General features: G+C 33.7%; 1 protein-coding gene across 3 annotated transcripts in view; it reads left to right on the forward strand.

Annotated features, from left to right (window-relative positions):
* The window catches only part of FBXW7 (F-box and WD repeat domain containing 7), a 239323-nt gene that overhangs the window by 157904 nt on the left and 53451 nt on the right, over positions 1 to 27968 (forward strand). Inside the window, exon 1 of one of the 3 annotated variants that reach the window (XM_012448558.2) lies at positions 20342 to 20705. The exons of the other annotated variants lie outside the window; for them this stretch is intronic. Within the exon in view, the coding sequence (XP_012303981.1) occupies positions 20559 to 20705 (147 nt within the window). The 5' untranslated portion in view covers positions 20342 to 20558. Of the gene's footprint in view, positions 1 to 20341; positions 20706 to 27968 lie in introns of those variants that run through there. 3 annotated transcript variants of the gene reach the window in all.

Genomic DNA, 27968 nt, shown 5'->3' on the forward strand with positions numbered 1-27968 from the left:
TTCTATCCTTCCAATCTAGTAAGAAGAAATGCACTTGTCCTTTACAAGGAAACCTTGTCTCTAATAATTACTGATCCTTGAGGTCTGCAAAATGTTTTTTGGAGACCTTCCTGCATTAGCCATTCTACCTTTTTTTTTTTTTTTTTTTTTGAGACGGAGTTTCGCTCTTGTTACCCAGGCTGGAGTGCAATGGCGCGATCTCGGCTCACCGCAACCTCCGCCTCCTGGGTTCAGGCAATTCTCCTGCCTCAGCCTCCTGAGTAGCTGGGATTACAGGCACGCGCCACCGTACCCAGCTAATTTTTTTTTGTATTAGTAGAGACGGGGTTTCACCATGTTGACCAGGATGGTCTCGATCTCTTGACCTCGTGATCCACCCGCCTCGGCCTCCCAAAGTGGCCATTCTACCTTTTAAAATGAACAGGCTTTAATTTTTAGAGCAGTTTTAGATTCACAGCAAAGTTAAATGGGAGGTACAGAGAGTTCGCATATGCCCCCTGGTACACACAGGTATAGCTTCCCCTTTACCAGAGTAGTACATTTGTTATAGTCAGTGAAACCACATTGTCATATCACTGTCATCCAGAATCCATAGTTTCCATTAGGTCTCACTCTTGGTGTTGTGCACTCTGTGGGTTTGGACAAATGTGTATTGACATGCATCTACTGATGTAGAGAATGGTTTCACACCCCTAAAAATCCTGTGTTCTGCATATTCATCCCTTTCTTCCCCAGCCTCTCATCGCCACTGATCCTTTTACTGTCTCTATGGTTTTGCTTTTTCCAGAATATCATATAGTTGGAATTCTACAGTATGTAGGCTTTCAGATTGGCTTCTTTCACTTATGTAATATGCATTGAAGTTTCCTCCATGTGTATTTATAGCTTGATAGCTCATTTCCTTCTAGCACTGAATAATATTCCATTGTCTGGATATACCACAGTTTATTTATCCACTTAGTGAAAGACATCTTGGTTGCTTCCACGTATTGGCAATTATGGTTTTTGCATGGAGTTTTTAACTCTTTTGTGTAAATGCCAAGGAGTGCAATTCCTGGACTGTATGGTAACAGACTGTTTAATTTTATAAGAAACTGCCAAATGGCTTCCAAAGTGGCTGTATCATTTGGCATTCCCACCAGCAGTGAAGGAGAGCTCCTGTAGCTCCACATCTTTGGTAGCATCTGGGGGTGTCACTGTTACGGATTTTGGCCATTCTAATACATGTGTCTGGGGTATCTCTTTGTTACAATTTGCAATTCCCTAGTGATATATGATGTTGAAATTGTAATTTGCAATTGTCCTTTTCATGTGCTTACTTCCCATCTGTAAATCTTTGGTGAGGTGTCTGTGTGTCTGTTCAGATCTTTTGTTCATTTTTTTTTTTTCCTTTTTTTTTTGAGAGAGTCTTGCTGTGTCGCCCAGGCTAGAGTCAGTGGTGTGATCTCAGCTGACTGCAACCTTCGCTTCCTGGGTTCAAGTGATTCTCCTGCCTCAGCCTCCCAAGTAGCTGGGATTACAGGTGCCCGCCACTGCACCCAGCTAATTTTTGTATTTTTAGTAGAGGTGGGATTTCACCATCTTGGCTAGGCTGGTCTTGAACTCCTGACCTTGTGGTCTACCCACCTTGCCCTCCCAAAGGGCTGTGGTTACAGGCATGAGCCACCACACCTGGCCTTTTGTCCATGTTTTAATCAGGTTGTATATTTTGGATAACAGTCATTTATCCCAAATATTTGTGTTTTGCAAATATTTTCTTCCAGTCTGTGGCTTATGTTCTTATTTTCCTGGCAGTGTCTTTCACGGAGCAGACATTTCTAATTTAGTAAAGTGCAGCTTATGAATTATTTCTTTCATATATCATACTGTTAATATTGTATCGTTGTATCTAAAATGTGATTTCCAGTTGGATGCCGTGGCTCACATCTATAATCCCAGCACTTTGGCAGGCTGAGGTGGGAGGATTGCTTGAGCCCAGGAGTTTGAGACCAGCCTAGGCAAGATAGTGAAACCTTTTCCTTACAAAAAATAAACAAAATTAGCCAGGCATGGTGGTGCATTCCTGTGATCTTAGCCACTCAAGAGGCTGAGGTTTGAGGATTGCTTGAGCTTGGGATATTAAGGATGCAGTGAGCCAAAATTATACCACTCTATCCCAGCAAAAAGTCGTTTCAATACCCAAGGCCATTTAGGTGTTCTCTTATCTTCTAAGCGTTTTATAGTTGTGCACTTCATATTTATGTATAACTATTATCCATTTTGAGTTAATTTTGTGAAGAGTGTAAGGTCTTTGTTTTAGATTCATTTATTTGCATGTGGATGTTCAGTTGTTCAGCACCATTTGTGGAAGAGACTACCTTTTCTCCATTGTACTGTCTTTGTTCCATTGTCAAAGATCACTTTACCATATTCTGGTCTCTCTATTCTTTTCCATTCATCTACTTTTTCTTCTTTCACCAGTACCACACTGTCTTGATTACTGTAGCTGTATAGTAAGCCTTGAAGTTGGATAGTGTCTATCTCCCAGCTTCATTCTTCTCCTTCAGTATCGTTTTGACTATTCTGGGTCTTTTGCCTCTCCATATAAGTTTTAGAATCAGTTTGTGGATATCTGTTACTTGCTGGGAGTTTGATTGGTATTGCTTTGAAACTATAGACCAGATTGACAAGGACTGAAATCTTGACAATATTGAGTCTTCCTATACAAGAACATGAAATATATCCCACTTATTAATTCTTCTTAGATTTTTTAAATCAGAGTTTTATGGTCTTCCTTATATAGATCTTATACATATTTTGTTAGATTCATACCTAAATATTTTATTTGGGGGGGCTGCTAATGTAAGCAATATTGTGTTTGTCATTTCAAATTTCGCTTTTTCATTGCTGGTGTGTAGGAAAATAGTTGACTTACATATTAATTTTGAATCTTGCAACCTTGCTGTAATTGCTTTTTTGTCCACTTTTTAGGATTTTCTATGTAGAGGGCATGTCATCTGCTAAAAAAGACAGTGTTATTTCCTCTTTCTTAATCTCTTTATCTTTTACTTCCTTTTCTTGTCTTCATGCTTTAACTAGGACTTCTGGTACAATGTTGAAAAGCAGTGATTAAAAAGGACGTTCTTGCCTTGTGTCTGATCTTAGTAGGACAGCTTTGAATTTCTCATCAAGTGTGATGTTAACTGTAGGCTTTTTATAGATTTTATCAAGTTGAAAAAGTTCCCCTGTGTTCCTCATTTGCTAAGAGGCTTTCTATCCTATTTCTTAATGGTTTAGTAGATGACTCTGTATACTTTGAAGGTTGCTTACAGAGGATTGATGTTGATGCCAAGTAGAGGATCTTCACAGAGTCCTCCTGTAGCCTCTAAAGTTTTAGCTTGGAAATGTTAATTGCTTAAGGTTACAGCAAGTGAGTGACAAAGCTGGGGATACATTTTATATCTTGCTTATATTTCAGTCCCCACCTCTCCCCCCCCAACAAAACCGCAATATATAAACAGTAAATGTAAGTTTATTTTTTAAACATAAAGCAAATGTAAGTTCTTTTTGGATTTATTATTTCACCAACTTTAAACAGTTGTAGGTAGAGTCCAGCCCTACAAGGTCCTTCGAGCCCCTCTCTACGGGTGCGGAGATGAGAAACTGTGGAAATAAAAGACACAAGACACTGAGATAGAGAAAAGAGAGTTTGGACTCAGGGGTCCACTGCTAACCAAAGTGTGGAGTCCAGCAGTGGCCCCGAGTGTCTGCATATTCTCACTTAATATTATCGAGTACAAAGCAGGGGTAAGGACAGGTAGGATGAGGTAATGGTGGCCAATGATAGGTTCAGGTATAGCACATGTCATAGGGATAGGGGCCCAGGACTTTCAGGTAGCCAAGATGAGGTAAGGAGCATAACGCGTTAGCACTTTTTCCATACTTGTCAAGAAAGAAGAAATACATTAAGATTTATGTTACTTTTATCTCTTCTAAGAAAAAAGGAACCAGGTGTGGAAGTGGAACATGAAAGTGGACTTGGAATGTGACCACTGAAGCACGGCATCATATAGAGACAATTAAGCCCCAAGATGTCTGTGGGCCTCCCTGACAACTGTCAGGCCTACCGCAAGAGCTTGGAGGAGCGGAGTTTTCTCGTAGCTCCTCCGGGAAAGGAGACATCTTGGACATCTCCTTCCATAGCTGGCTAAACAGCGGGCGCTTCCCTAGCACTGGCGCTGCCACACAGTGAAGGCGCCCTCCAGCAGCCCTTAGGCGGACGTGACAAAGGACATAGAGAGTCTTGCCTTAAGGTCACTTCTTTCACATTGTTACGTTAGGTTCACACTTCACAACCTGAGAGGCATTAGTAAAAGATTAGGCTGAGTATATATACATATCTTAATGGTTACCTGTGAATAACTACGATCACCTACGAATAACTACTATCATTATATCTCTAGATACTTTCTTCTTCATTTATGGGGAACAGGCTGAGGCTTTTGACTCCTGCCTCAGCACTTACGGGGTCTCCCACCCACAAACAGTATTACCAATTTTTGAACCATTCGGCCAGTGATTACAGTTTTATGAATCTTATTAATGAGATTCTTTTCTGCTTATGAGTCTGCATTTACTTTGACACTTGTCCTAAAATCTCAGTCCTATCTTTGCCCTCTCTTCTGAGAGACATAATTTTGTGTATTTAATTAATCTGTATTGTCTATAAATTAGTATGATAAAAAGAAACAAGTTGGATGAATCAGAAGTAGAATACAGAGAAAAGAAAATATGGTTAGAGAATTGAGATTAGGTGTGCTTAAATACTTATTTTGTAGACACGACCCTATTCTTTTGTTTTTTGTTTGAAATTTGCCTTACATTCAGTATTGTCCAGTTCTTAATTCATAAATTCTATTTTTTTTTCATTTAGCATTACAATTATTTATGGGAAAAATGTGAGAACATTTCAGAATTCTTTCACTGGATATTCTAAATATGGACAGTAATTCAAAAGAAAGCACAAAGATATAAAATCAGAAGATACAAAATATTTAGGGTTTTTTAGAAGTCATATATTAATATGTTGAGCATATGTAGAAAATTTTAGAAAGTGTTTCTTATTATGAAATGTCATATCAAAAGCACACAATTCCTTAAGAATTTATCTGTTTCTTCACTGAACACTAGAGGGCCATATAGTACCTTATAGATAAAGCTGCTTTCCATATATTTAAATATATTTAGTATATGCTTGTCTCTCCTACTTTGTGTTTTAGTATACTATGTCTTGCTTAGAATTTGGAGTATACACTCAAGAGAAATTATGTGAAGTGTCACATAATATGTGGGATATCTAGGGTTTTTGATTTTGCTTCTTTTAACAAGCAACTAGCATTTTGCTATTTAGTTAAACAACGAAAAGTGATAAAAGTGAATCTTAGGATAAATGTATGTGCAGACTTACTATGCTTTGGAAATATAAGTATGCTTTTAGAAAATTTCTCAAGTATCTGAACATATATGCATTAAAAGAATAGACCTCTCATTGTTAGATGCTTTGGGTTTTCTTGGCATGTATGTGAGAAAAGAATGATCTCTCGAAAGAAATTATCTTTCTTGTTTAAATGTCATCTTATGTTAGCATAGAAAGTATATATGTGGGGTGTAACCACCTAATCATCCTCTATGTAGTAAAGAATATTTGAACAACTGATTTAATCTGCCTCAAAAAAAATTTTTTTTTTGGTTGCTTAGGGTAAAGAAATGAGAAATGTAACCTATAGGAACTTAAATAGGTAATGTCAGTGTTTGAAGAGAGTCATCAACAGCCAGAAACTATTCAGGTTCTTATGAACTAAATAAGATATGCCTTCCCCAAAAGGTGTTAATATTCAATTAAAAGAATAAAAAGATAAGGTAAGAGGATGATTTGAGCCCAGAAGTTTGAGGCTGCAGTGAGCTGTGATAGCACTACAGTACTCTAGTCTGGGTGACAGAATGAGACTCTGTCTTTAGAAATATAAAGAAAAGAAAAAGAAAAACATTGTGTTGCTTCCAAAAAACTGACTTTGAGCTACGTATGCCCCATGGAGTGTATACTGTTGGATCTTTGGTAGCTTCTAGAGAAGAAGTTCAAGATCTAAGTAGGGTCTTCATTAAATATTAATTTCTGTATTATGTGTTTGGGGGGAAATAAGGACATTTCTCATTAGCTACTATTCCTACTGTCTTTTGGTGAAGGAAGATTAGTATGATGAACTTAGAGGAAACACATTGTTTATTCCTAGAGGAGAAAATAAAAGAGGATCATGTGAAAGAGAAAGGAGGAACAATAATTCATTTAAAGACTTAAAAGAATCTTGTCTTGTAAATCTCTCGTCCTTTGATTTGCCAATTTTAATATCTTAAATTATTCCTTCAAATTAGTTACTATAATGAAGTGACAAAACTTTGATCTTTAGTTCTAAATTTTACTGAGATGTTAGTCCCCTTGAATATTGATGAACTTATTATTTTAAAGTCACTGCTATGATAAACAGTATTCTCTAACTGATAAAGTTATATTTCTTATGCCTTAGTGGTGTGTTTGCTAGATTTCAGTATCACTGCCATTTTCTGAAAATCACATTTATTGGCAGATTGACATGAGCTTAGGTAATTCAAGGCTGAGCTTGAATTCTGATCCTTTTGCACAGGTAATGAAATGAGTTGTTGTTAGCATAATGTAGGTGGTGAATGTTGAACTCTTAAATGGTCAAGAATGTAAATTAAATAATAAGATCAGTATTTGAGTATGTCGAAAAACACAAGGACTCCTTGAGTGGCAGAGATATTAGATGCTACTGATGGATTGAAGACATCCAGTTTTGTGTCTTTAACACGTGTCTGGAGAAAACATTGGCCTAGTTAAAACTTGATTCATTTAACAATATTATTGAGCACTCAAAAAATTGCCATTATTTTTCTAAGATATGCCACAATTTAATAGTAGCTCTTGTAGGGAGGGGTTGGGAAAGGAAGATGTTGGGAGTAGATTACTATGCTAAATGCATATATTCATTGTTAGTTGCATTATATTTTAAAAGGGTTAATAGGAGGGGGCAAGTGTAGAATTGAGGGTTTATAGTATTTTATAAAGGTAAGAGATCACTTTTATCCACCCAGAAGTCAGAGATTTGGAAAAGGCAGGTTAATATGAGTATGAGTATTAGAGATATTTCTAGAATATCATACACCTGTATTGTAACTAATTTCCATCAATGATTTCTTGACTAGTCTGGAATGATTTTCAAGCAGAAAACCCTCTTACTCCTACTTTCCCATATCACAGTTTATAGGAGATAGAAACAGTTTATAAGAGATACAAACTCCTAAAGAGATGATAGGGTCCAGAAAGGTAATTGATGTTAATGAAATGGACTACATATAAGAGCCAGGGAGCTAAAACTTCTCTAAAAAGAGGATAGCTGTGAAAATATTGGTCTTGATATTGTCATGTTTTTGAATTTTTCAAAACTCATTGGAATTTCAGATTTCAAATGCTTTCAAAAGCATTTCCATGGGTTGGTTTAACCCATAGACAACCCATTTTTCACTAGACATGATGTATGGAAGAAGAATGGACTGCTGTTCTTGAACTGAATAGCTGAAACTGGAATAAATGCAAGGGAAGATGTTCTTTGGCACTTCTGTAGAAATGTTTGTCACTCGTTGCAAAATTACAGTAGTTTGCTTCCAGTGCCAATTTAATTAATGGGAATTGGGTTGTTTGGAGTGAAAGTGCGCCATATGCATAGCACATTAAGTGCTTTAGCCAGTGACTACAGACTTTTTCCTTATGAATTTGATATACTAATTTTAGGTATTAAACTGCCAAATGAATTGACCTCATTTTAAAGAAATGTGTATCCAACTTCCACAAGGAATTTGAGATTTGAAGTGGTCTATATGTAGGAGAAATACATATAATAAAGTGATAAGATGTACATGAAAATCAGAACCAGGGACAATACTGGAGTGGAATATGAGGGCAAGGTCATGAGAAGAAGTAAGGATTGAGTTATGATGAATTGAAGAAAGTTGGTAATAGGATATAGGTTGTCGACTTTTAGGTGTCTACACCAGTATTTTTCAAAGTCTTACCTTGGACCAGCTTAGTGACTCAGCAGATCATGTCCTCAATAGTGTATCTGTAACAAATGCATTAATGCTCACGAATAGTGGTAGAGTGTGATCTCTAAAGTCAAACTACTTGGGATTTTTCAAATACTAGCTCTGTCATTTCATGACAGTTTGACCTTGCACAAACCGTTAACCTTGTAGAGTTTCTTAGGAACGGTAGTAGTATCTACCATATGTGGTATCTACCATAGTGTTATAGAGAGGATTCAGTGAGGTAATGTATGCAAAGTACTGAGGACAATGACTGGCAGATAGAAAATCCTTAATAAGCATTAGCTATTATATTTCATCACATTAATTATTGTAATATTACAAGTCTATGCTACAGCTAACTTAACTTAGTTCAGGCTAGGAGGAATGCTATGCAAAATATTTTTAGTTCCAAAGATACTGTTCTGGGTGGGTTGAAACTATTCTATTGACTTTTGCCTACATTACTATGGCTTTTAGCATAGAGTTCAGCTGTTAGATATAGCACATTTTGTTACCGCTAACTATGAAGCACTCTTAATCCCTGATAGGTATTTTTTCCCTAATTGGTTGTTAATGCTGAACTTAGAAGGAATTTGTAAAAGAACCTAAAAGTAAATTTCGGTAATCTTAGAGCTTTGAGTACTCATATGAAAATGTTCAGAAGAGAGGAAAATGTAAGTTTTATTTTTTAATGATACTTGGGTGTTCTTGAACTGAATAGCTGAAACTGGAATAAATGCAAGGAAAGATGTTCTTTGGCAGTTCTTTAGAAATTCTAGAATTACTGCTTGATACTTCAGAAAATATCTAAGTTTTTCACAGTGAAGAGATGATTATGAACAAATGAAGCAATCAGTATGAATGGAACAATAGTTTGGGGTAGATTGAAATTATCTTTATTTACGATACATTTTAGAGAACACTTCGTAAATTATTGGGATAACTTCTAGCCATATCTGACATACAGGATATTAACTTGATTCCTTATAATAAGTATTGTTGTCAGGGTAGCATCTTGCACATAAACTTTAATCTCTAATTATATGAAATGTAAATAGAAGAATGATGATTGTTTTCACAGATCAGGTTTAAAAATGATGTTTAAATTTTTTTGGTATCTTTCCCCCTCCCCAGGAAAGGGTCTGTTGTATTAAAATGTACCTTGTCCTTCTGTCAGTTGGTTTTTGCTGATGCAGTGATTAAAGCTAGTTTCTCTACTTTAGAAATAGCAGTTGCTTTTAGGAGATGCATTACTATAAAATGCTTTAATTTTCTGTGTTTCTGGTTGGTTTTCATGGCAGTTTTTGGTTATTGAAATCAGTTGCAAATGAGGAATGCAAGTACGAAGAAGGTACTGGTGAATTTGAGGAGTAAGTGCCAACAGTTATTTATTTGCTTAGGTACAGATGTTGGTTCTATTAATATATGTCTACATTATATATTTAATTTTCTAGAATGAATTGTTTGTACTTTATCAATATGCTACCATCTGTCTTAGGGTTTAATGAGTGAAAAACTTAAGTCTACTGAGTACCTCTGTATTGTTTATCATGTTAAGTTTCAGTTTTGGGGTTTATTCCTCATTATTTTACTCTGTTACTTGGTATAGAAAAGAAAATTAAAACTTTAAGACAGAATCATTCTGGTCAGGTTATCACTAATCTTACATTCATTTTAATTATATTTTTGTGCTTCTTTTCTCTAGAAAGGAACAGAATAGAGATTGCAAAATGATGTCTCATATAGTAGGTATTTAAATCTTTTTCTTTTCATCATGACAGCTTACCATTGAATAGTATTTTTAAACACATTTAAATTTGTTGCCAACATTGGAAAATCTTGAGAGTTCACATAAAAATGTTGATTTTTTTTCACCTTGTTTTGAAAATATGGAACAACTGGCCTAACTGGGCCCACGTACTTACATGGCATCATCAATTGTACCTTCTAAAGGGCTTTTCAGATCTTAAACCTAGTTTGTTTTTCTCCTTGATTTTACGTAGCCTTATCCCCTTGTCATCTGAGTTTGCTTGGAATATAGATAAAAACATGATTGTAGGAAATCCAAAAGTGAGGTTGATTTTTTTCCTTTCTTGGTCATATATCAAAAGATTTTGGATATAAATTCAAGCCAAAGTAATACATAACTTTTTTAAAAGTTTTATTATGAAAATAGAGACTTGTTAAGGCTTCATATCCATTGAGCATCAAGTTGGGAAATTGTCACCCAAAATTTTGCCATCCTCAGAATAATCACTTACGTTTTCATTTTGGATTACCTGTTACCGTTTCCATTTCTGTTAAATTTTAAAATTAACACTCCACTAGGATGACTATAATAAACCAACTTAGACCCCCTTCTTTTATAAGGTGTTTCGGTTATCTCTGGTCACCTGACCAATCACCCTCAAAGCTTTGTGGATTACAACAAACGAGAATTATTTTATTGTTTCTCATTGTTCTTATAGGTTTGTAATTTGGGGAGGGCTGGTCTGGCCATTGTTACCTCTGGGTGGCAGTCAGATCGTTTCTGGAAGTGCAAAAGCAGGGGTCTAGAACAGCTGAGGGCTGACTCAGAATCTCTTTTTCCATATAGTCTCAGGACATCTCCTTAAAATATGGTCTTTTTACCTGGGCTAGTTTGGGCTTTTTCAGAGCATCGTGGCCTGAAGGTACTACTTAGCCAGCATGTCAGGACTACCAAGTTAGTGTTCCAGCAAGCAAGGTGGAAGCTGAATCTCCTTTTTATGACTTAGCCTAGGAAGTCACATGATATCATTTTCACCATCTCTAATGGTCCAAACAGTCACAGAAGTCTGGCCTGTTATTAAGGAAAGAGAACATGTCCTCTACCTCTTAGTGAAAGGGTGTCATAGTCACATTGCAAGAAGAGCGTGCGAGATGGGGGACAGTGTTGTGATTACCTTTGAGAATACAGTTTGCTATAGGAGATTGTAATATGTTTGATCTTATTCCTGTTTCTTTTTAAATTTGGACTTCATAAAAATGAGGTACATTAAAGCATTCAATATGTAATAATTAAATGTCTTATACAATACTTTATTTCAGTTTTCTAGAACTCTGAAACACTGACAAATGTCTCCGAGCATCCAAGTTAGGAAGTAACACAACTACGTTAGGTTGTAATGTTCTGTGGAATCAGATAGATGTACTCTTAAAAAGCACAAATATAGGAATTAGACATACCAGGGTTAAAATCTCAACTCCACTACCTGGCAGCTGTGTTACCTTGGGCAAATTTGTAAACCTTTCTGAGCCTCAATTTTCTTGTCTATAAAAAGTAGACAAGGATAATGATATCTCAGCGTCTCGTCATGGTGATTAAGAGATATAAAGCATGATCTACTAGAAACCCTTGCCAGTATTTAATCCTTTCCCCTCATCATTGTTCCAGTCTGAAATAATACGTATGTATTTGCTAAGCCCTACAGCTGCAGACTTCCTTTATATCTCTTGTTGATCTCTGATAGTCTCCTTAGACTTATTTCTCTTTCTATCCCAAGATCTTTCTATTACAGGCATACTAAAGACTAATAAAAATTGAGTTCTGTTTCTTTGTTTTTAATCTTTCTTAATAACCAGTTAGCGTTTTACTTGTTGTAAAGAATGAAAACTTAGGCTCTCAGCTTAATTTAAACCTCATCTACAGAAAATAACATTGATATTTATCAGAAAAATTATTTTGTTGAGTATGTAATATTGACAGAGCAAAAGGCCAGTGGTATCAACTGTCAGCCCATCCAAGAATGAAGTTCTAAGTATATATTTTCTATAGCTTAATCTTATACTTGTTTTCTGTACTTTAATCCTATACTTAAATTCTGTACTGAAATACTTTCAGTTAATATTAATAAATCTCACATACTTTCATAGCACGTTACTGAAAATTATATAAATGAAGTATGGTACTATGTTTATGTTATTCAAAATACATTGATTTTTATTTATAATTGCATCAGAAACTCAACGATGTAGGAAATAATCATCTCCCCATCCTTACTATTTTACTTACCTAAAGGGCCAGCACTCCTTCAGATATTTTTCATTTCCGTAAGTGTAGCTTTTTATTTTCATAAGATAAATGCTAATAATTTGCCAACTGTCAGTTTCGTTGAGCCATCTGCATTATACTCAGTTTAATTTTAATTTTTTAAAAAGCTGTATAGCAAAACAACACAAAATTATTGTATTTTAAAAGAATTATTAGTATTAGGTCCTTAGACCTAATTATTAGTATGATTTGTATTGTGACTCTCTGGTCTGCAGCACTCTTCAGAATTTTTATAAGAGAAAGAAATTATTGGTAAGTAATGTTTAATTTATTTTAACTGAAAGTCTGATGAACTGTTTATGTTTAAACTTACTCATATAAGTAAATTTAGATGATGGAGTTAAATACTGATATTGAATAAGTTATTGTCTTTCTTATACTTACATTTTATTTTGAGAATTATAGAAAATTAGGTTGCTTTGAATCACTTACTCTGTCATTACATGAAGCTTTTTGCATGACTGAAATACCTGTAATTACTGTGTCATTTTTGTCATAGCTGACTTAAAGGTGTAACTATAATAATCACCAAATAAATTCTTGGTGAGCAGCTGTGTAAGGCCATTTTAACAGCTGGGGTAACCCAGCTCAGACTGTAAGAGTTAAACTTAATCACTATACAGGTTATGTTAAGTCATTGAGGACTTCATACTGGACATTTCTGAAATACTAAAAAGAAATTCAGTGTGATAGTTGGATTTTTGTTTTATCTGAAGTATTTTTTTAAATGCTTTATGAAAGGATGAGGAAAAGTATTTTAAGATTAGCAACTAACGTTCTTAGGCACAAATACATAAATAAAAGCCAAAGTTTACTCATTAAAAAAAAAAAGTCAAATATACTCTGTATGCTGTTTAGACCACTATAGTAGGTAGGAGAGGAAAAAAATATATAAACACACACACATATTATTATAGTATAATGTAGAATCAGAAAAATCCTGAGGTTATTTTTCTTGAATTTTATCTTTTAAAAATTTCTTTAAAAATCATTATGCCTGTACCTGCTTCCCAATGAAAATGTTTTCTTATTATTATACAAAAATATTTACAAGCCAGCCATACATGCCTTTTTTTAAAAAAAAAGAAGGCAGACACAAATAAATTGAAGCAATGCATTTTATTTAGATATATTTTATAAACTAGCTATATTGTTCACTAAAATATAATAAAGGAAAGCTCACCAAATTGAACCTTATTACAAGAAGACCGTATACTTAATACTATTAGAGCTGTAGTATACGTTTTTTTTTGGTAAGTGGTAGAAGTGCAGTTTTTTTTGTTGTTGTTGTTTGTTTTGTTTTGTTTTTTACATGGATATATTATGTAGTGGTGAAATTTGGGCCTTTAGTGTACCCATCACCTAGATAGTGTATATCGTACACATTAAGTGATTTCTTATCTCTCCACACCCTCCCTGCCTCTCACCCTCTGAGTCTCTCAATATCTTTTATTACAGACTCCATGTTCATGTGTACACACAAGACATTTCATTCTTTTTTATAGCTGAATAGTTTTCCATTTTTGTATGTGTACACACATATATGTGGGTTAGTTACCATAGTTGACTTAAAGTGTAACTATAATAATCACCAACTAAATTCTTGGGTGTCTTTAAAATAATGATTTATTTTCCTTTGGGTAGATGCCCTAGTTCTATTGTTAGTTCTTTGAGAAATCTCCATACTGTTTTCCATAAAGGTTGCACTACTTTGCATTCCCACCAACACTGTATAAGCATTTCTTTTTCTCCACGTCCTCGCCAACATTATTTTTTGTGTTTTTAATGGCCATTCTGAATGGTGTAAGATGAGATCTCATTGTGATTTTACTTTGCATTTCTTTGATAATGATGTTGAGCATTTTTTTCATGCTTGTTGGCATGAAAAAAATGTGTATGTCTTCGTATGTCTTTTGAGAGATACCTATTCATGTTCGTTGCCCACTTTTTAATGGAGTTATTTGGTTTTTATTGTTGTTGAGTTTCCTGTAAATTCTCGATATCAGCCCCCTGTTGGAAGCATAGTTTGCAAATATTTTCTCCCATTCTGTAGGTTGTCTGTTTACTCTATTGATTCAGAGATGTAATATACTCTTAAAACTGCAAGGTGCTTTATCTCAGTCGTCTGAAAGAGAAGTCAGACAGTCTACTTCTATTAAATATTTAGCCTCCTCTTTATAGAAATCTGAAGTATAACCTCCAGGTAATTGTACTGAAAGACATTAAATAGTTAAGGTTTCTGAATCTTGGAGTTTCTGGTTTACCATGGGATAGTTTTGTCATCTGTCAACTTATAATTTTTTAGCACTTGTTTTGGTTGGTTTTCTGTGTTTTACTTTTTGATTTATAATGTATTTTCCATCACAGTTTTGGAAATAACTGGAATATAAAACAGCTTAAATGTCTGACATTGAGATGTCGATTCCATAAATCAGAGCAGTTACAATACTTTATATAATCTAGTATTCTAGCATTTTTATTTTGAAAATGCTACATATCTGTGTATATAGGCATGTACATGGAATGCTTTTATTTTGCAAATGTCCAATTACCAGGTCACATTTTTATAACACTTGTATATGTTATATATGCTGCATCAAAACCCAAGCCTATTTCTCTTAAGTAGTTAGGGGCTGTCCTTGTTGCCCAAATAAAATTATCAGAGAAGTGCAGTATGTGATCCATTGAATGTTTACATACATATAATGTCTCAAATACATTATAATTGGAAGTTGTAATATTTCTGAGTGAGTACTTTGAGCATGTAAATAAATATCTTTTAGAACATTTTTAGGAATCATTTTAAATGTGATTTTAATCTTATAAAACATTTTTATTCATTTGATATACCTTTTGTGAATACTAAAACTTTAAAAGAATACTAAAACTTTAAAAGGTATGCCGTATTTTTTTCTTTGATGCTAAATCTAATTGTATTTATGTTTCTGCATTTAAAGTAATATGTTCCTCGCTGGATTTTTTTTTTTTTACATTTATTGCTAATACAAGCTTGATAGTTTACCATTAAGCAGAGGGTTTAATTTTGTGATTTATGAGTGTTTTCCTTTGTGTTTAAATTGTTCTGTCTTCAACTATGAATTGCTTTCATTCATGAATTGCTTGGTAGGAAAATACCACTCTGATATCTACAGTAGTAGGAAAGACTAAAAACTGATTTGGTAGAGAAAATAATCTGCCTTATGCTGTATCTGTGAATAAATGAGTATGCTTGATAATACTATATTATCTGATCAGAAGATTTTGATTCTGATTTATTGCACTTGAGTAATGGCATAATGTTTAGCATGTGGGACTTTCTGTTTTTACAACAGAGTAAGTCACCTCTTACCTAAATTCACAGAAGCAGTGAATAATACTGAATTCAAATAACATGTTGATATTCTTCCTGTGGAAGTTTTTGAGGTAAGACTTTGATACCTTTTGGTATAAAGTCAATTTGAATTTGCAGGTAAATTTACATCTTCCAAATGATTGTTTTAGCCGATTCAGGAATAATTTATGAAAAATGGAAAATCTTTGTGCTGCTCATATACTGTAGCTTTGGTCAAGAGCAGTTAAATTTCTAGCCTTTTGTATAATAATGAAAGAAAAGATGGAAATCCAGAATAAATTGCTGTGATGGTATTTCTGTTGTTACAAGAGAATTGGAGTGCTTGGAGCTGTAATGCATTGTACAGATACCATATCGGTGGTATTTTGTTACATGTAACATTTATATATTACTGTTTTTGCGAATGCAAATTTTTAGAAGAAAGAAAATCAGGAAGTGATAAGTGGGCAAAATAAGTTACCTTATATAAAGACCTTTTCTTTACTACAAATTCCCTAATGTTTAGCCCATCTTGGATGATCAGTGATATCTGGAATCTTAAAATGCCAGGACACTATGGCTAAGATACTACAGCTTCAGTTTTTGGTGAAAATTTTGACAGAATTATAGAAGTCTTTCTGAAACTTATAGATAATATGTTTTAAAATATTGTTTTCCAGAGTTATTATAGATGGATTTTAGAATCTCTGCTTTATTTCCTGGTGATTTTAAAATTGGTAATGTAATCCACAAAGCTCTATGTGATTTTTGATTGCAATAATAGTAGTGGTAGTCATAATGGCAGTTCAGTTAACACTATCAAACACTAACTAGACGTGAGGCATTATTCTGATACTTGTATCAACTAATTTTTAATCCTCACAACAGTCCTATGAGGTAGGTACTACATAGGTGAAATTGAGACACAAATCAATTAATTTAAGGTCATACCTGGTAGAGCCAGGATTTGGACTAAGTCAGTTTGGTTCTGGAGTCCATGCTCCTTCCTACCATATTGCATTGCCTTATTGTGGTATCATCTTTTCTAAGCTTGTCTTTAAACACCTTGTTTGTTTTTAAGAGTCTCAATTGGGGTAGTAATTAAAGAGTATCTTAAATGTTTTTAAGAGTAGAATTGAGACTCAGACTATATCTTTTCTTGAATACACGAAATTAGCTGCATTTTGAAGTATTTTTTTTCTTCATTTTTGAAGCACTCTGGTTTGTACATTTTGCAGTATTAACAGTTGGGGTTCTTATATACAGTGTCTGTAATTTACCTCATTTATTAGGTTTTTGTCTGTATTTGAAGGTTTGGTGTTTTGAATGTTTCCATACTGATTGGGAATATTGCTTTAGAAGTATTGTTACTTGAATTCTCCAAAAAAGATGAAACATGTAGTGTATATATATTTGGAAATTAGTACTCACTTTGCCCCATCACTGATAATGTCTTCTTTTTCCAAAAATATGTCATGACAAACACATGATTCAGTTAGACTGTTTGGTTTGCTGCAGTTGCAATGCACTGTACTATCCAGTTGAGGGCAGCTATTTACTGATTTTTTAAAAAGTTGAATTAGAATGTCACCACTTTGTGCTTACCAAAACTTGGTATCTACTAAAAAACTCAATGTTTGATATACAAACAGCCTTAATTATATTCACTTATGTTGTGTTCCTGTTATCATTGTAAATTATTTCATGAAAATGAAAAGGCTTGTTTTATTTCATAATAACTTTTGGTCTCTTAAAAACTAGAAACTGTTGATTTTAGTTTTAATTTTCCCAATCCAAGTTCTTTTCAATTCTAAATCTTTTTTCCCCTTAGGATCAGACTTATCGAGATTTGGGATTTTTCTTATCTTTAAAATGTCTGCATGTAAATACATGTGACTTCAGAGTTCTTTGAGGGCTTTTAAATGTAAAAAGTGAAAAATTATAATATTCAGTATATTATCTTTATTAACCAGGGGAATAACCACTGGCTGTTAACTAGATCTGTTTGATTCATTTTTCTAAATGCCAGATGAAGATGTTAAACTCGTAGAATGTACTACCCTCTTGCTACTTTTTCTGCATTGGAGTATCACATTGTCCGAATTGTATCTTCTATGTAGTTCAGAAAAAGAAATTCATAGGGGTTAATTATCCAATTGATTTCAAAGATATCACTGAGACAGAATTTTTAAAAAAATTGTCTCGGACTACAGAACTGTTGTAATATTAACAAAATAGGTAGTGTTAGTAACTGAGATAGGGATATTCCTTGGAAACTACTTTAGCAAGAGATTGTCTAATGAGAGAAGGACATAATATGACATATGTTTCACAAACAAAACGATTAGTCTTACGTTAGAAAATAAAGTGAGCATCTGAGAAGATGCTAAGACTAACACAAACCTAGTATCATTAATTCTGCAGGATAGTAAGTTGTCTCGTAGGGCTGTAGACATGGTATCTTGGATATCAATCTCACCATTTTTCTACTACCAGTTTACAGGTTTCCAGCGCTCTCATATTGTCTCTTCTCTCTCCTAACCTTAGATATTTTGAGGTTTTTTTGGTGATGATTGTTCCATTTTCAGTCATTTACTTTTTTGTTTAAAAACATTTAAAATTTATAGTTAAATATCTACAACATAAAATTTAATATTTGAACCACGTTTAAGTATACAATTCAGTAACATTAAATCTATTTAAACTGTTATACAACCATTACCACTATCCATCTTCAGAATATTTTCATTTTCTCCTACTGAAGCTCCATGCCAAGTAAACAGTAACTCTCATTTCTACCTTTCCCTGCCTCAGACAACCACCATTCTGTTTTCTTGTCTATATGAATTTAAGTATTCCAAGTACCTTATATAAGTGGATCATATGCTATCCTTTTTTGACTGACTTATTTCACTTAGTATAATATCTTCAAGGTTCATGCATGTTGTAGCATATGTCAGATTTTCCTTCTTTTTAAGGGCTGAATAATATTCCCTTGTTTGGATATGTCACATTTTGTTTATTCATTCATTCATTGAGACTTGAGTTGCTTCTACCTTTTGGCTATTGTTAATAATGCTGTTATAAACATGTATACAGGTATCTGTTTAAGTCTCTGTTTTTAATTATTTAGGGTATATACTCAGAAGTGGAAATGCTGGATCATATGCTGATTTTATGTTTAATTTGTTGAGGAACTGTCATACTATTTTCCACAGCAGCTACATTCATTTCACATTGCCACCAAGGATGCACAAGGATTCTGATTTCCCCACATCCTGGCCCGTACTTGTTTTCTGTTTGTTGTTGTTATTGTTTAAAGAAAAAACAAAAAACCTTCCTAATGGATGTGAAGTGGTAGCTCATTGTGGTTTTGATTTGCATTTCCCTAATTAGTGATGTTAAGAATCTTTTCCTGTGCCTATTGACCATTTACATAGCTTTGGAGAGATCTATTTTTCTGTAGCATTGTTGCCAATGATTTTGCATTTTTAACTGCATTTTAAGCTGTAGTATAAGAGAAAGGTCTACTAGTAGGAATGGGACTATTTCTTGTGTATGGATTGCCTTCCCAACAGCCAACTTTAATACTTAGCGATGCCAGTCTTTCCAAAGTCAGAAAGAAATCACCCATTTCTAACTTTCTCCTTTCAAATCCTCTCCATATCTTGGTCTAAATTCCCACTGTAAAACTCCATAAAAGCTTGGAAGTTAAAAGTTGGAAGGAGAGATAAGTGGAGCTGACTGGCTATTGGAAGAAGAAAATAGAATGGAAAGAGAGAATAGCTTACTGAGCACTGTGTATGGATAGTTCACAATTACTATCTACTGTCTATTAGGAACATGGAATATAGTATAAAGATTAATTAACACTTGCACAAGTGGTTAATTTAGGGACATATTTGAGATGATGCTGGAAAGTTTAGCTTGGAGGCACTTTAAGGAGAGTCTTCATCTCTAGACTTTATTTCAGGCCTTGGAGAGCCACTGAAGGTTCTTGAGGAGTGGACAGCACAGTGCATTCCCTCTCTGTGTTTTAGGAAGATTTATCTGACCATACTATGTAGGAGAAATTAGGCACTAGGGATTGCAATGGACTGGCTAGTTACTCTCCATTTTACTATAATTACTTTCCATCATAGATTACTTTATAAATACATATACTTTTTACATATCTTTAATCAATGGGTGACTGTTATACTTTCAAGTGGAATCAATAAGTTTTTCAGAATTAAAGAATTGACAATTGAAAACTCTAGTAAAGATTAATCTGGTGTGTATTAATAGCTATTAGAGAACTAGAGTGTACAGTATTTAATGTCTAGTGAGTATGAGATAAAGAATGGTATGTATGGAAAAGGGAAAGAGCACACTTAAGATGAGCACTTGAAAAAATAGCGCTCATTATAATATAAGATAGAACAAACATGTATGTGTGGATTTTTTTTTAACCATCCATAACACCATCCTTAAATTTGAAACACGATTCAAAGCATTCCTAAAATATTAATACTGACATTTGGATAAGGCAGACTTAATAGATATTCAGGAGAAGATAAAATGTTTGTGGTTTTGTTGTTGTTGTTGTTTGTTTTTGTAAGTAAAAATTTACTTTCACTTTCTAGGAAACACTCTTAGGTTAGTTAGTTGGAGATATATTAAAAGAGACCTTACAGCACAGCCCTGCTTTGGTTGTGTTCATATTACTGACTTTGTATGAGAGGTTCACCAGCTGTTTGACTGGCAGGAGCAGGAGCTTTCACTTCAGTAGTTTATAATTCCTGGCTATTCTAGGATAGTTTGCACTTCACCAAGCCTCAGACAGGTCAGGACATTTGGTAGGAGAAGGTTGAAAGACAAAAGCAGCAGGCCTTTGGGTTCTCAGCCTTTTAAAAACTATTATTAAATATATAGATTTAAAATTTAGTGGTTAGAGCTTTTAGTAATGTGCCTGTGATAAATAAATAAATAAATAGTATTACATGTAGAGAGTATTTGTCAACCAAGAGGAGTTTTAAAATGTCAAAACCAGGAAAAACTACTCTAAACCATGGCTTGGTTCCTGTTGATCTTAAAAGTGCAAAAGAGCCTCTACCACATCAAACTGTGATGAAGATATTTAGCATTAGCATCATTGCCCAAGGCCTCCCTTTTTGTCGAAGACGGGTAAGTCTCACACTTTTGAAAAATATGAATGTTTATTTAAATGAAGTACTTTTGCCTCTTTTAGTGAAGAGATGCCTCACATTTCAATTGATATTTGTAATTAAAACTATCAATGCATTGTGTAGCCAGTTAACACTTACATATAAGTGATAGTTTTATAATATGATATAAAGCCTAGAAGATAAGGTTACCCAGTCCACCTTTTTGTTGCCTTTATTTTTCACGGTTAGAATCCTGCAGATTTATCTAAAATTAGTCAATGTAAAAAGGTATGTTTTGAAATATGTTGACAAATATTAACACTATAAATTTGTAGTTTTTATTTTGCATTAAAGGCAAAACATTGATGGTAATCTCCATATACGTAAGAAATAGAGCATTTCATTCGTTAAAAGGTATTCCAAGTCCTTAGACTTCTTTGGCCTCTTAAGGTGTATTATTTTTAAATTGCTGTTCCTTAAATTCAAACTTAATAGGAACACTACTTTTTGCTGTTATATAAAATAAAAATAGCATGCTATTGTGTGGCAGTCACGATACAGTTTATATATAGACAATCCTGAACTAACAAACATTTTGTAGAACTTGTGCTGTATGATCTATTGGATGTTTCTCAGGATTACGTACTCCTCTCCCCAGTCAACAAGTTTTGACCCTGTTAACATGAGCAATTTTTTGTATTTCCTGAGTTAATTGAAATTGCCAGTTTCAAATTATTTATTAGAGTGATATATTTTTAGCTCTAATGTACATTTATGAGCCTGAAACAAACCAACCAACCATGCTTGGGATTAAATGAGTATATTTTAGGTATATCATCAGCAATGTTAGGGTTCTGTCTTTTTATGCATTTCTTAAAGTTTTATTTTGTTTTTAATTGACACATAATTGTATTTTTCTTTTAACTAAAGGGGAAACATTCTATTAAATAGAATAATTCTTAACACTGGACGAGTGCTTTTCCTCCTTAGTAAGGAGAATCTTCTGTTTGCTGGAACTTAACCTTCATAAAAACTCATTTTCTAATTATTTAAGTTCTTTTTGAGTAGTTTCCACTTCTACTCCAAACAAGTGGCAGCCATGTTGGAAAACTTTTGCATGAGGTTTAAATATAATACAATTTAAACATGGAAAACAGGATGCAAATATCTGCTTATAGAAAGTATTTCTTTTATTTTGTCTGCTTTCACCTTGTCATTTTAATAGCTTCTTCTGAATGAGGTCACTGCTCTGATTTGAGCATTTTACAGGGGCCTCTAATAGCTTTAAAGTCACAATAAACTAATTTATTACCTTATACTTCTATAAAAGAAAATACTAATGCAAATAAACTTAAAAATTGAGAAAAAGAAGTTATAGGGCTTTTTAAAATTAAAAGATTAAGATATTAATAATCAAGTTAATTTTGTTCTTTTTATTGAATATTTTTAATAAACTTAGTACATATGGGAGATTACCTCATTATGTTACAGTATATATTTCCTGTCTTTATCTTCTAACATAGACATTAAGTTTAAAAGGCATAGGAGAAGATTCTGTAAGAAAAATTGATAGAGAACTATAAGGCTTCCCTGAGGGCTTTCTAGGGTCACTATTTAATTTGACTTTTCTAGGTTACTGTGTTATGTTAAATTATAGTTGTAGCCTGCAGTTATAATAGCAGAATAAAAAATATGAAAAATGAAATTCGTACTAAAAATTTTTAGAAGATATTTAAAAAACGAAATGAACTCATTCAATTTTTGCCTGGCTACCAATAATTTACTGTTGCATAGCTCATTGACTACTAGAAATATTAGAGGGATTGTGGTTATATAATTAATAATATTTTGTACTTTATATATTGAATGGCTTTTACATTGGGTATTTTTACTTTCTTTCAAGCAGACTGCTATATACCTTGACAACAAAGCACACAAAGCAAACATTCTTCTGTATTTTGCAGACCACTTTTTTCTTCCAAGTCGTGAGCTGAATGTATAGTTATTGCTTATGAGACTATATGCAGTCTTGATCTATTAAAATTTGAAAGCATGGTGTTCTCCTAGTCATTGTAGATACTGAATCAAGTTAATGTTTGCACAGTTAATATTTTGCACAAAATAAAAAAATAAGAGTTTGGAAATAGTGGAAAAAATTTTAAGATAGCAGTCATAACTATAACTTCAGTTTATATCTCTTCAAATATTTTCAGGCCATTAATTTGCCTTATTAAGTGTAATATTAGTATTGGTAGTTAATGTATTATGTAAATTATTCTAGTTTAAGCATTGGATTTAATTCTAACAACAGTAAATAAATAGCAACCTAGCTATTAATTTGTTACTTTTAAATAAAAATGTTTTTAGGCTAGGCATGGTGGCTCACGCCTGTAATCCCAACACTTTGGGAGGCCAAGGTAGGAGGATTTCTTGAACCTAGGAGTTCGAGGTTTTACAGTGAGCTATGATGGCACCACTGGACCCCAGCTTGGGTGACAGAGTGAGACCCTGCCTCTGAAAAAAAACTAAAATTAAGAGAGAGAGAGAAAAAATGTTTTTAGTCTTTAAAAGTCCTCATAATTTGTTCGTATTTTCTCAGACTTTCCTGGTCATAAATATCAGCTGGAATACTTTATTAAAAATAAGTTCTGCAGGTATCTCTGAGTATCAGGAAAATTGGGGAATACAATTTTTAAATACAAAAACCTTAGTTGTCTTTTAGGGAAAGAGAAATTTTATAGGAAAAAGTTATTTAACCTGTAAAATAGGTAAAAATATTTAAAATAATTAGTTATTTTATAGATTATAGAAAAATAACTATTTTTTCTTTGAAATTGAAATGCCTAATTATGGTATTATTATATTTCTTAAATCCTAAGATGCATTATTTTTTCACATTATAAGCATATGTGAAATAAGAATACATCTTGATGGCACTAAATAGCTTGCCTAGCATTATTTTTTTTCTTTCTAGTAATAAGAGAAATTATGTTAACATGCATTTTAACAACTAATAATTGCATGGTATTTTTGTTTTGTTTTTTTTTGAGACAGCGTCTCACTGTGTCTCCCAGGCTGGAGTGTAGGGGTGCCATCTTAGCTCACTGCAGCCTTTACCTCTTGGGCTCAAGAGAGCCTCCCACCTCAGCCTCCCGAGTAGCTGGGACTACAGGTGCATGCCACTGCACCTGGCTATTTTTGTATTTTTGTAGAGATGGGGTTTCACCATGTTACCCAGGCTTATCTTGAACTCCTGGACTCAACGTTTTATCTTCTTGCCTCAGCCTCTCAAAGTGCTGGGACTACAGGCGTGAGCCACCATGCCTGGCTTAATAATTGTATGTTGAAAGAAAATGGACTTTTAATGCTTAAATCTCATCTCTTGACTCATTTTGTTTTTGTTTGGAGCACTTTTAAGCATTTAGAATATTCTCTTAAAATTATTCTTCAGTGTTAACTATTTTAGTAGCAATTTTCAAATGACAACCAATTGTTGGTTTATGTGGTACTTAAGTATATCTGGTTTGACTGTGTGGGTTCATAGACAAATACTGTATTTAGAGTGCCTCATATATTCTTGAGTTTGTGTAGCATAGGCATCAGCAACACAGGAGACAGTGGAGTAGAGCTTTGGTGGGAAGGGTGGGGCACAGATATGGGATAAGGTTTTATGCATCTGAGACCCAGGAACTCAGGAAATAGTGAAATATACAACTGCCATTTCCAGTAGTTGAAAACAATTTCATAGTGATTATATTCCATATCAAATTCTATTCCAAATACCATACTTAAAATTATTTTTCTTTAAAATAAAAATAGGAATAAAGTAGAATATTTGTGTGTCATTTGAAAAAGTATTACTGTCACATCTTATGTATGGTCATCTTAAGTCAGGAGTCCACATGCTTTTTCTGCAGTGGGCCAGTAAATATTTTAGACTTTATGGACCATGTAGTTGGCTTCTGTTACACTCAGCTGTCTCCGCCTTTGTAGTGTGAAAGCAGCCACAGACAGTACTTAAACAAATAGGCATGAGTGTGTTTTAATAAAACACACTTTTTTTATACAAAAACAGTGAAAAACAGTTTTTTTACTCTTAAAACAGTACTATAGTAAGTTTTCTTTTGCATATAGTTTTTTGTTTATGTATAAGTTTCAGTTGATGATGAGTTTTTAGAATGGGGTTACTAGAGCTTTAAGTCATTACTTTCATTTAAAGACTCATTTTCTCTAATTCTTTTGTGTTTGTGGGAAGAAGGATTTTATTTTTGTGTATCTAATCACTATAATTTTTTTTTTTTTTTGAGACGGGGTCTTGCTCTGTCGCCCAGACTGGAGTGCAGTGATGCATCTCGGCTCACTGCAACCTCCACCTCCCAGTTTCAAGCAATTCTTGTTGCAGCCTCCCAAGTAGCTGGGACTACAGGTGCCCACCACCTTGCCCAGCTAATTGTTTTTGTTTGTTTAGTTTTTAGTAGAGATGGGGTTATACCATGTTGGCCAGGCTGGTCTTGAACTCCTGACCTCAGGTGATCCACTTGCCTCAGTCTCCCAAAGTGCTAGGATTACAAGCAGCACTAGGCCTGGCCTAATCACTAGAATTTTAACATAGTGCTTTTTATTATCTTCTGAATGTATCGTATAACAATGCTATTGATGGTAGCTATCATTTCAAAAGAGTCAACTATGTATTCTAGGCACTGCTCAGCTACTTTCTATGTTTTAATTCATTTAATCCTTAAATGATTTAAATGTTAATGAAACACTAAGTTTTATCTGCATTCAGTAGATGGGAAAAACTGAGGCTCAGACAAGTTAATAACTCTCCCAGTTTTCCAATTAATAACACTGGTATTTAATCTCAGGACTCTCTAATACTGCAGGTACTAGCTGTTTTTTGTTTGTTTGTTTGTTTTTGAAACGCTGTCTCGCTCTGTCGCTTAGGCTGGAGTGCAGTGGTGCAATCTCAGCTCACTGCAACCTCTGCCTCCTGGGTTCAATCAGTTCTCCTGCCTCAGCCTCCTGAATAGCTAGGAATACAGGCGCACACCTCCACGCCTGGCTAATTTTTTGTATTTTAGTAGAGACAGGGTTTCACCATGTTGCCCGGGCTGGTCTCGAACTCCTGAACTCAGACAGTCCGCCCACCTCAGCCTCCCAAAGTGCTAGGATTACACGTGTGAGCCACCATGCCCAGCCTAGCTGTTCTTTTACTATGCTTTGTGACATATACATTTTTTTCTTGTGAGCTTAACACTTTCAACTACTATTATATTAGTGTTTTGTAGGGTTAGCCTGGCGGCTTATTGCTGTTGACATTGTTTCTATAAGAAAATACAAAGTTTCAAACAATTGACTTACAAATAATTTTTGTAGTACAGTCCCTTGATAAAATGAAACTTTTTTGTGTAATCTCTTTTATGATTCTTAAAATTTTACTTACAAAGTTATCCCACAGATTATGTAACAATTTTAGTCATGAAATAACTGGAAATATTCAAACATATGCATGTTTGGCCTGTGTCTTTTTGTAAACTGAGGGATAATACTTCAGGGTCCAAGGTCAGGCAACTGAGAACAGGGTGTCTGATGGGTAACTATTCTCAAATGGCAATGTAGTACCATTCTCATCAGTTAATTAGTTAGTACTTTTGACAATTATGACAAAAACAAAAATCAGCACCTCTCACAGCACCTCTCAGGAACACTGTGTTAGGTTCAGGTTTTTCTTCATTGTTCAGTTTTTCATGATAATAGACAAGCCTATATTCAGAGTTTTAATTTTCTCTTTCGGACATAACCTAATTTGTTGATTTTGTATGATTAAAATTCAGTTAGTTCAGGGAGTATATAATTTTAATCTATTATGTTCCTGTAGTAGACTGTTGAGTTCATTAGAACTTATTAGCAAGGTCTGCCAGGACAGTCATATTGTTCTTTTCCCCCCAGAAAATAACATCTCTAATTATTTATTCTACAATAAACTTTTCATTCATACGAAGATTTTGTACATACCCAAAACACTGACCATCATAAGCTCTGTTGGTAAAGCAAATTTGGAAATTACTGCTCTCTCAAATTTAGTAATTTAATATCCTCCAAAGTCTGAGTTCAATGGCTATGTAATGAATTTTTATTTCCCTCCAATAATTAATATCTTTTACTTCTCTTTATAAAACTATTAGACATGCTCAATATATGATATAGAAAAGAGACTTATCTTTACAGTTTCCTAAATTATTAATAATTTCACTGGTCAGAAATAACCACAATAAGGATTTTAAGCATGTAATTTTTTAAACAAAACTGTCACTTTAATTCATTTTTAATATACTGTTAGTATTACTCCATAGCTATAGGTATTTAAAAGTGTATAATCTGCCATAGAAATATATCATAATTTTTCACTATTGTTGATTTAGATTGTGACCTGCTTTGAACATTGTTATACATAAATCTTTAACCACATCATTGTACACAGATTTCTAGAAATAGTTTTATCGGGTCAAGAAGTATGAACTTCTTTAGATTCTTGATAAATATTATTAAATTATTTTTAGAAAGATTGTATCAGTTCAAAAACAGCATGGGGTTTCTAATGTTGTTAAAAGACAAATTGTATTTTAAAGCACATTTATTTTTATGGCAAAACTTTGTATTGTGGACTTGACTTAGCTGATACTGTAGCATTGTATTTCCACGTTTATTATTCTAGGTTTTCTATGAACTGAATTTTCATTTTAAGAAAATAACAATATGTCCTTTTACTTAAAGCCTCATAAGTAAAATATATCGATAGATTAAAAAATTATTTGTTGCTCATGGTGATCTTATTTTTTATTCTTATGGGAGATAGTATTTGCCATAGACTTGTCACCTGTATTATTTTCAAGAGTAGTTTTCTTCTGTTCTTCTCATGGTTTTAAAACTGTGATCCATGTTTTTATCTAAACAGATGACCCACATGTATGATTTGATAACTTATTGATTCAACATATTTTTTATATGGAGAGTCTTCTTTTGGTTGTCTAAGTTTTTGTCAAATTAGATTATACTTTTACATTTCTGAATTTTAGTGTGGTATATTTACAGTATAAGTGACAACCTCTCTGAAAGTATATAGCTATTAATAATCTCTACTGTAAGAGTTCATGCTAGCAAGAGCAGCTGCCAGAAATACTTGCCTATTTCCTATAGCACTGTTACTTAGCCTTGCATTTCTGTCATAGCTTTGTCATTTAGCCCCAATCCTGGTTTGCCTTTTTTTAAAAAAATTCTAGTC

The sequence above is a fragment of the Aotus nancymaae genome, unplaced genomic scaffold (genome assembly GCF_030222135.1).
Source record: "Aotus nancymaae isolate 86718 unplaced genomic scaffold, 86718_ANA_hifiasm-v0.15.2.pri h1tg000033l, whole genome shotgun sequence".
Classification (NCBI taxonomy): Eukaryota; Metazoa; Chordata; class Mammalia; order Primates; family Aotidae; genus Aotus; species Aotus nancymaae.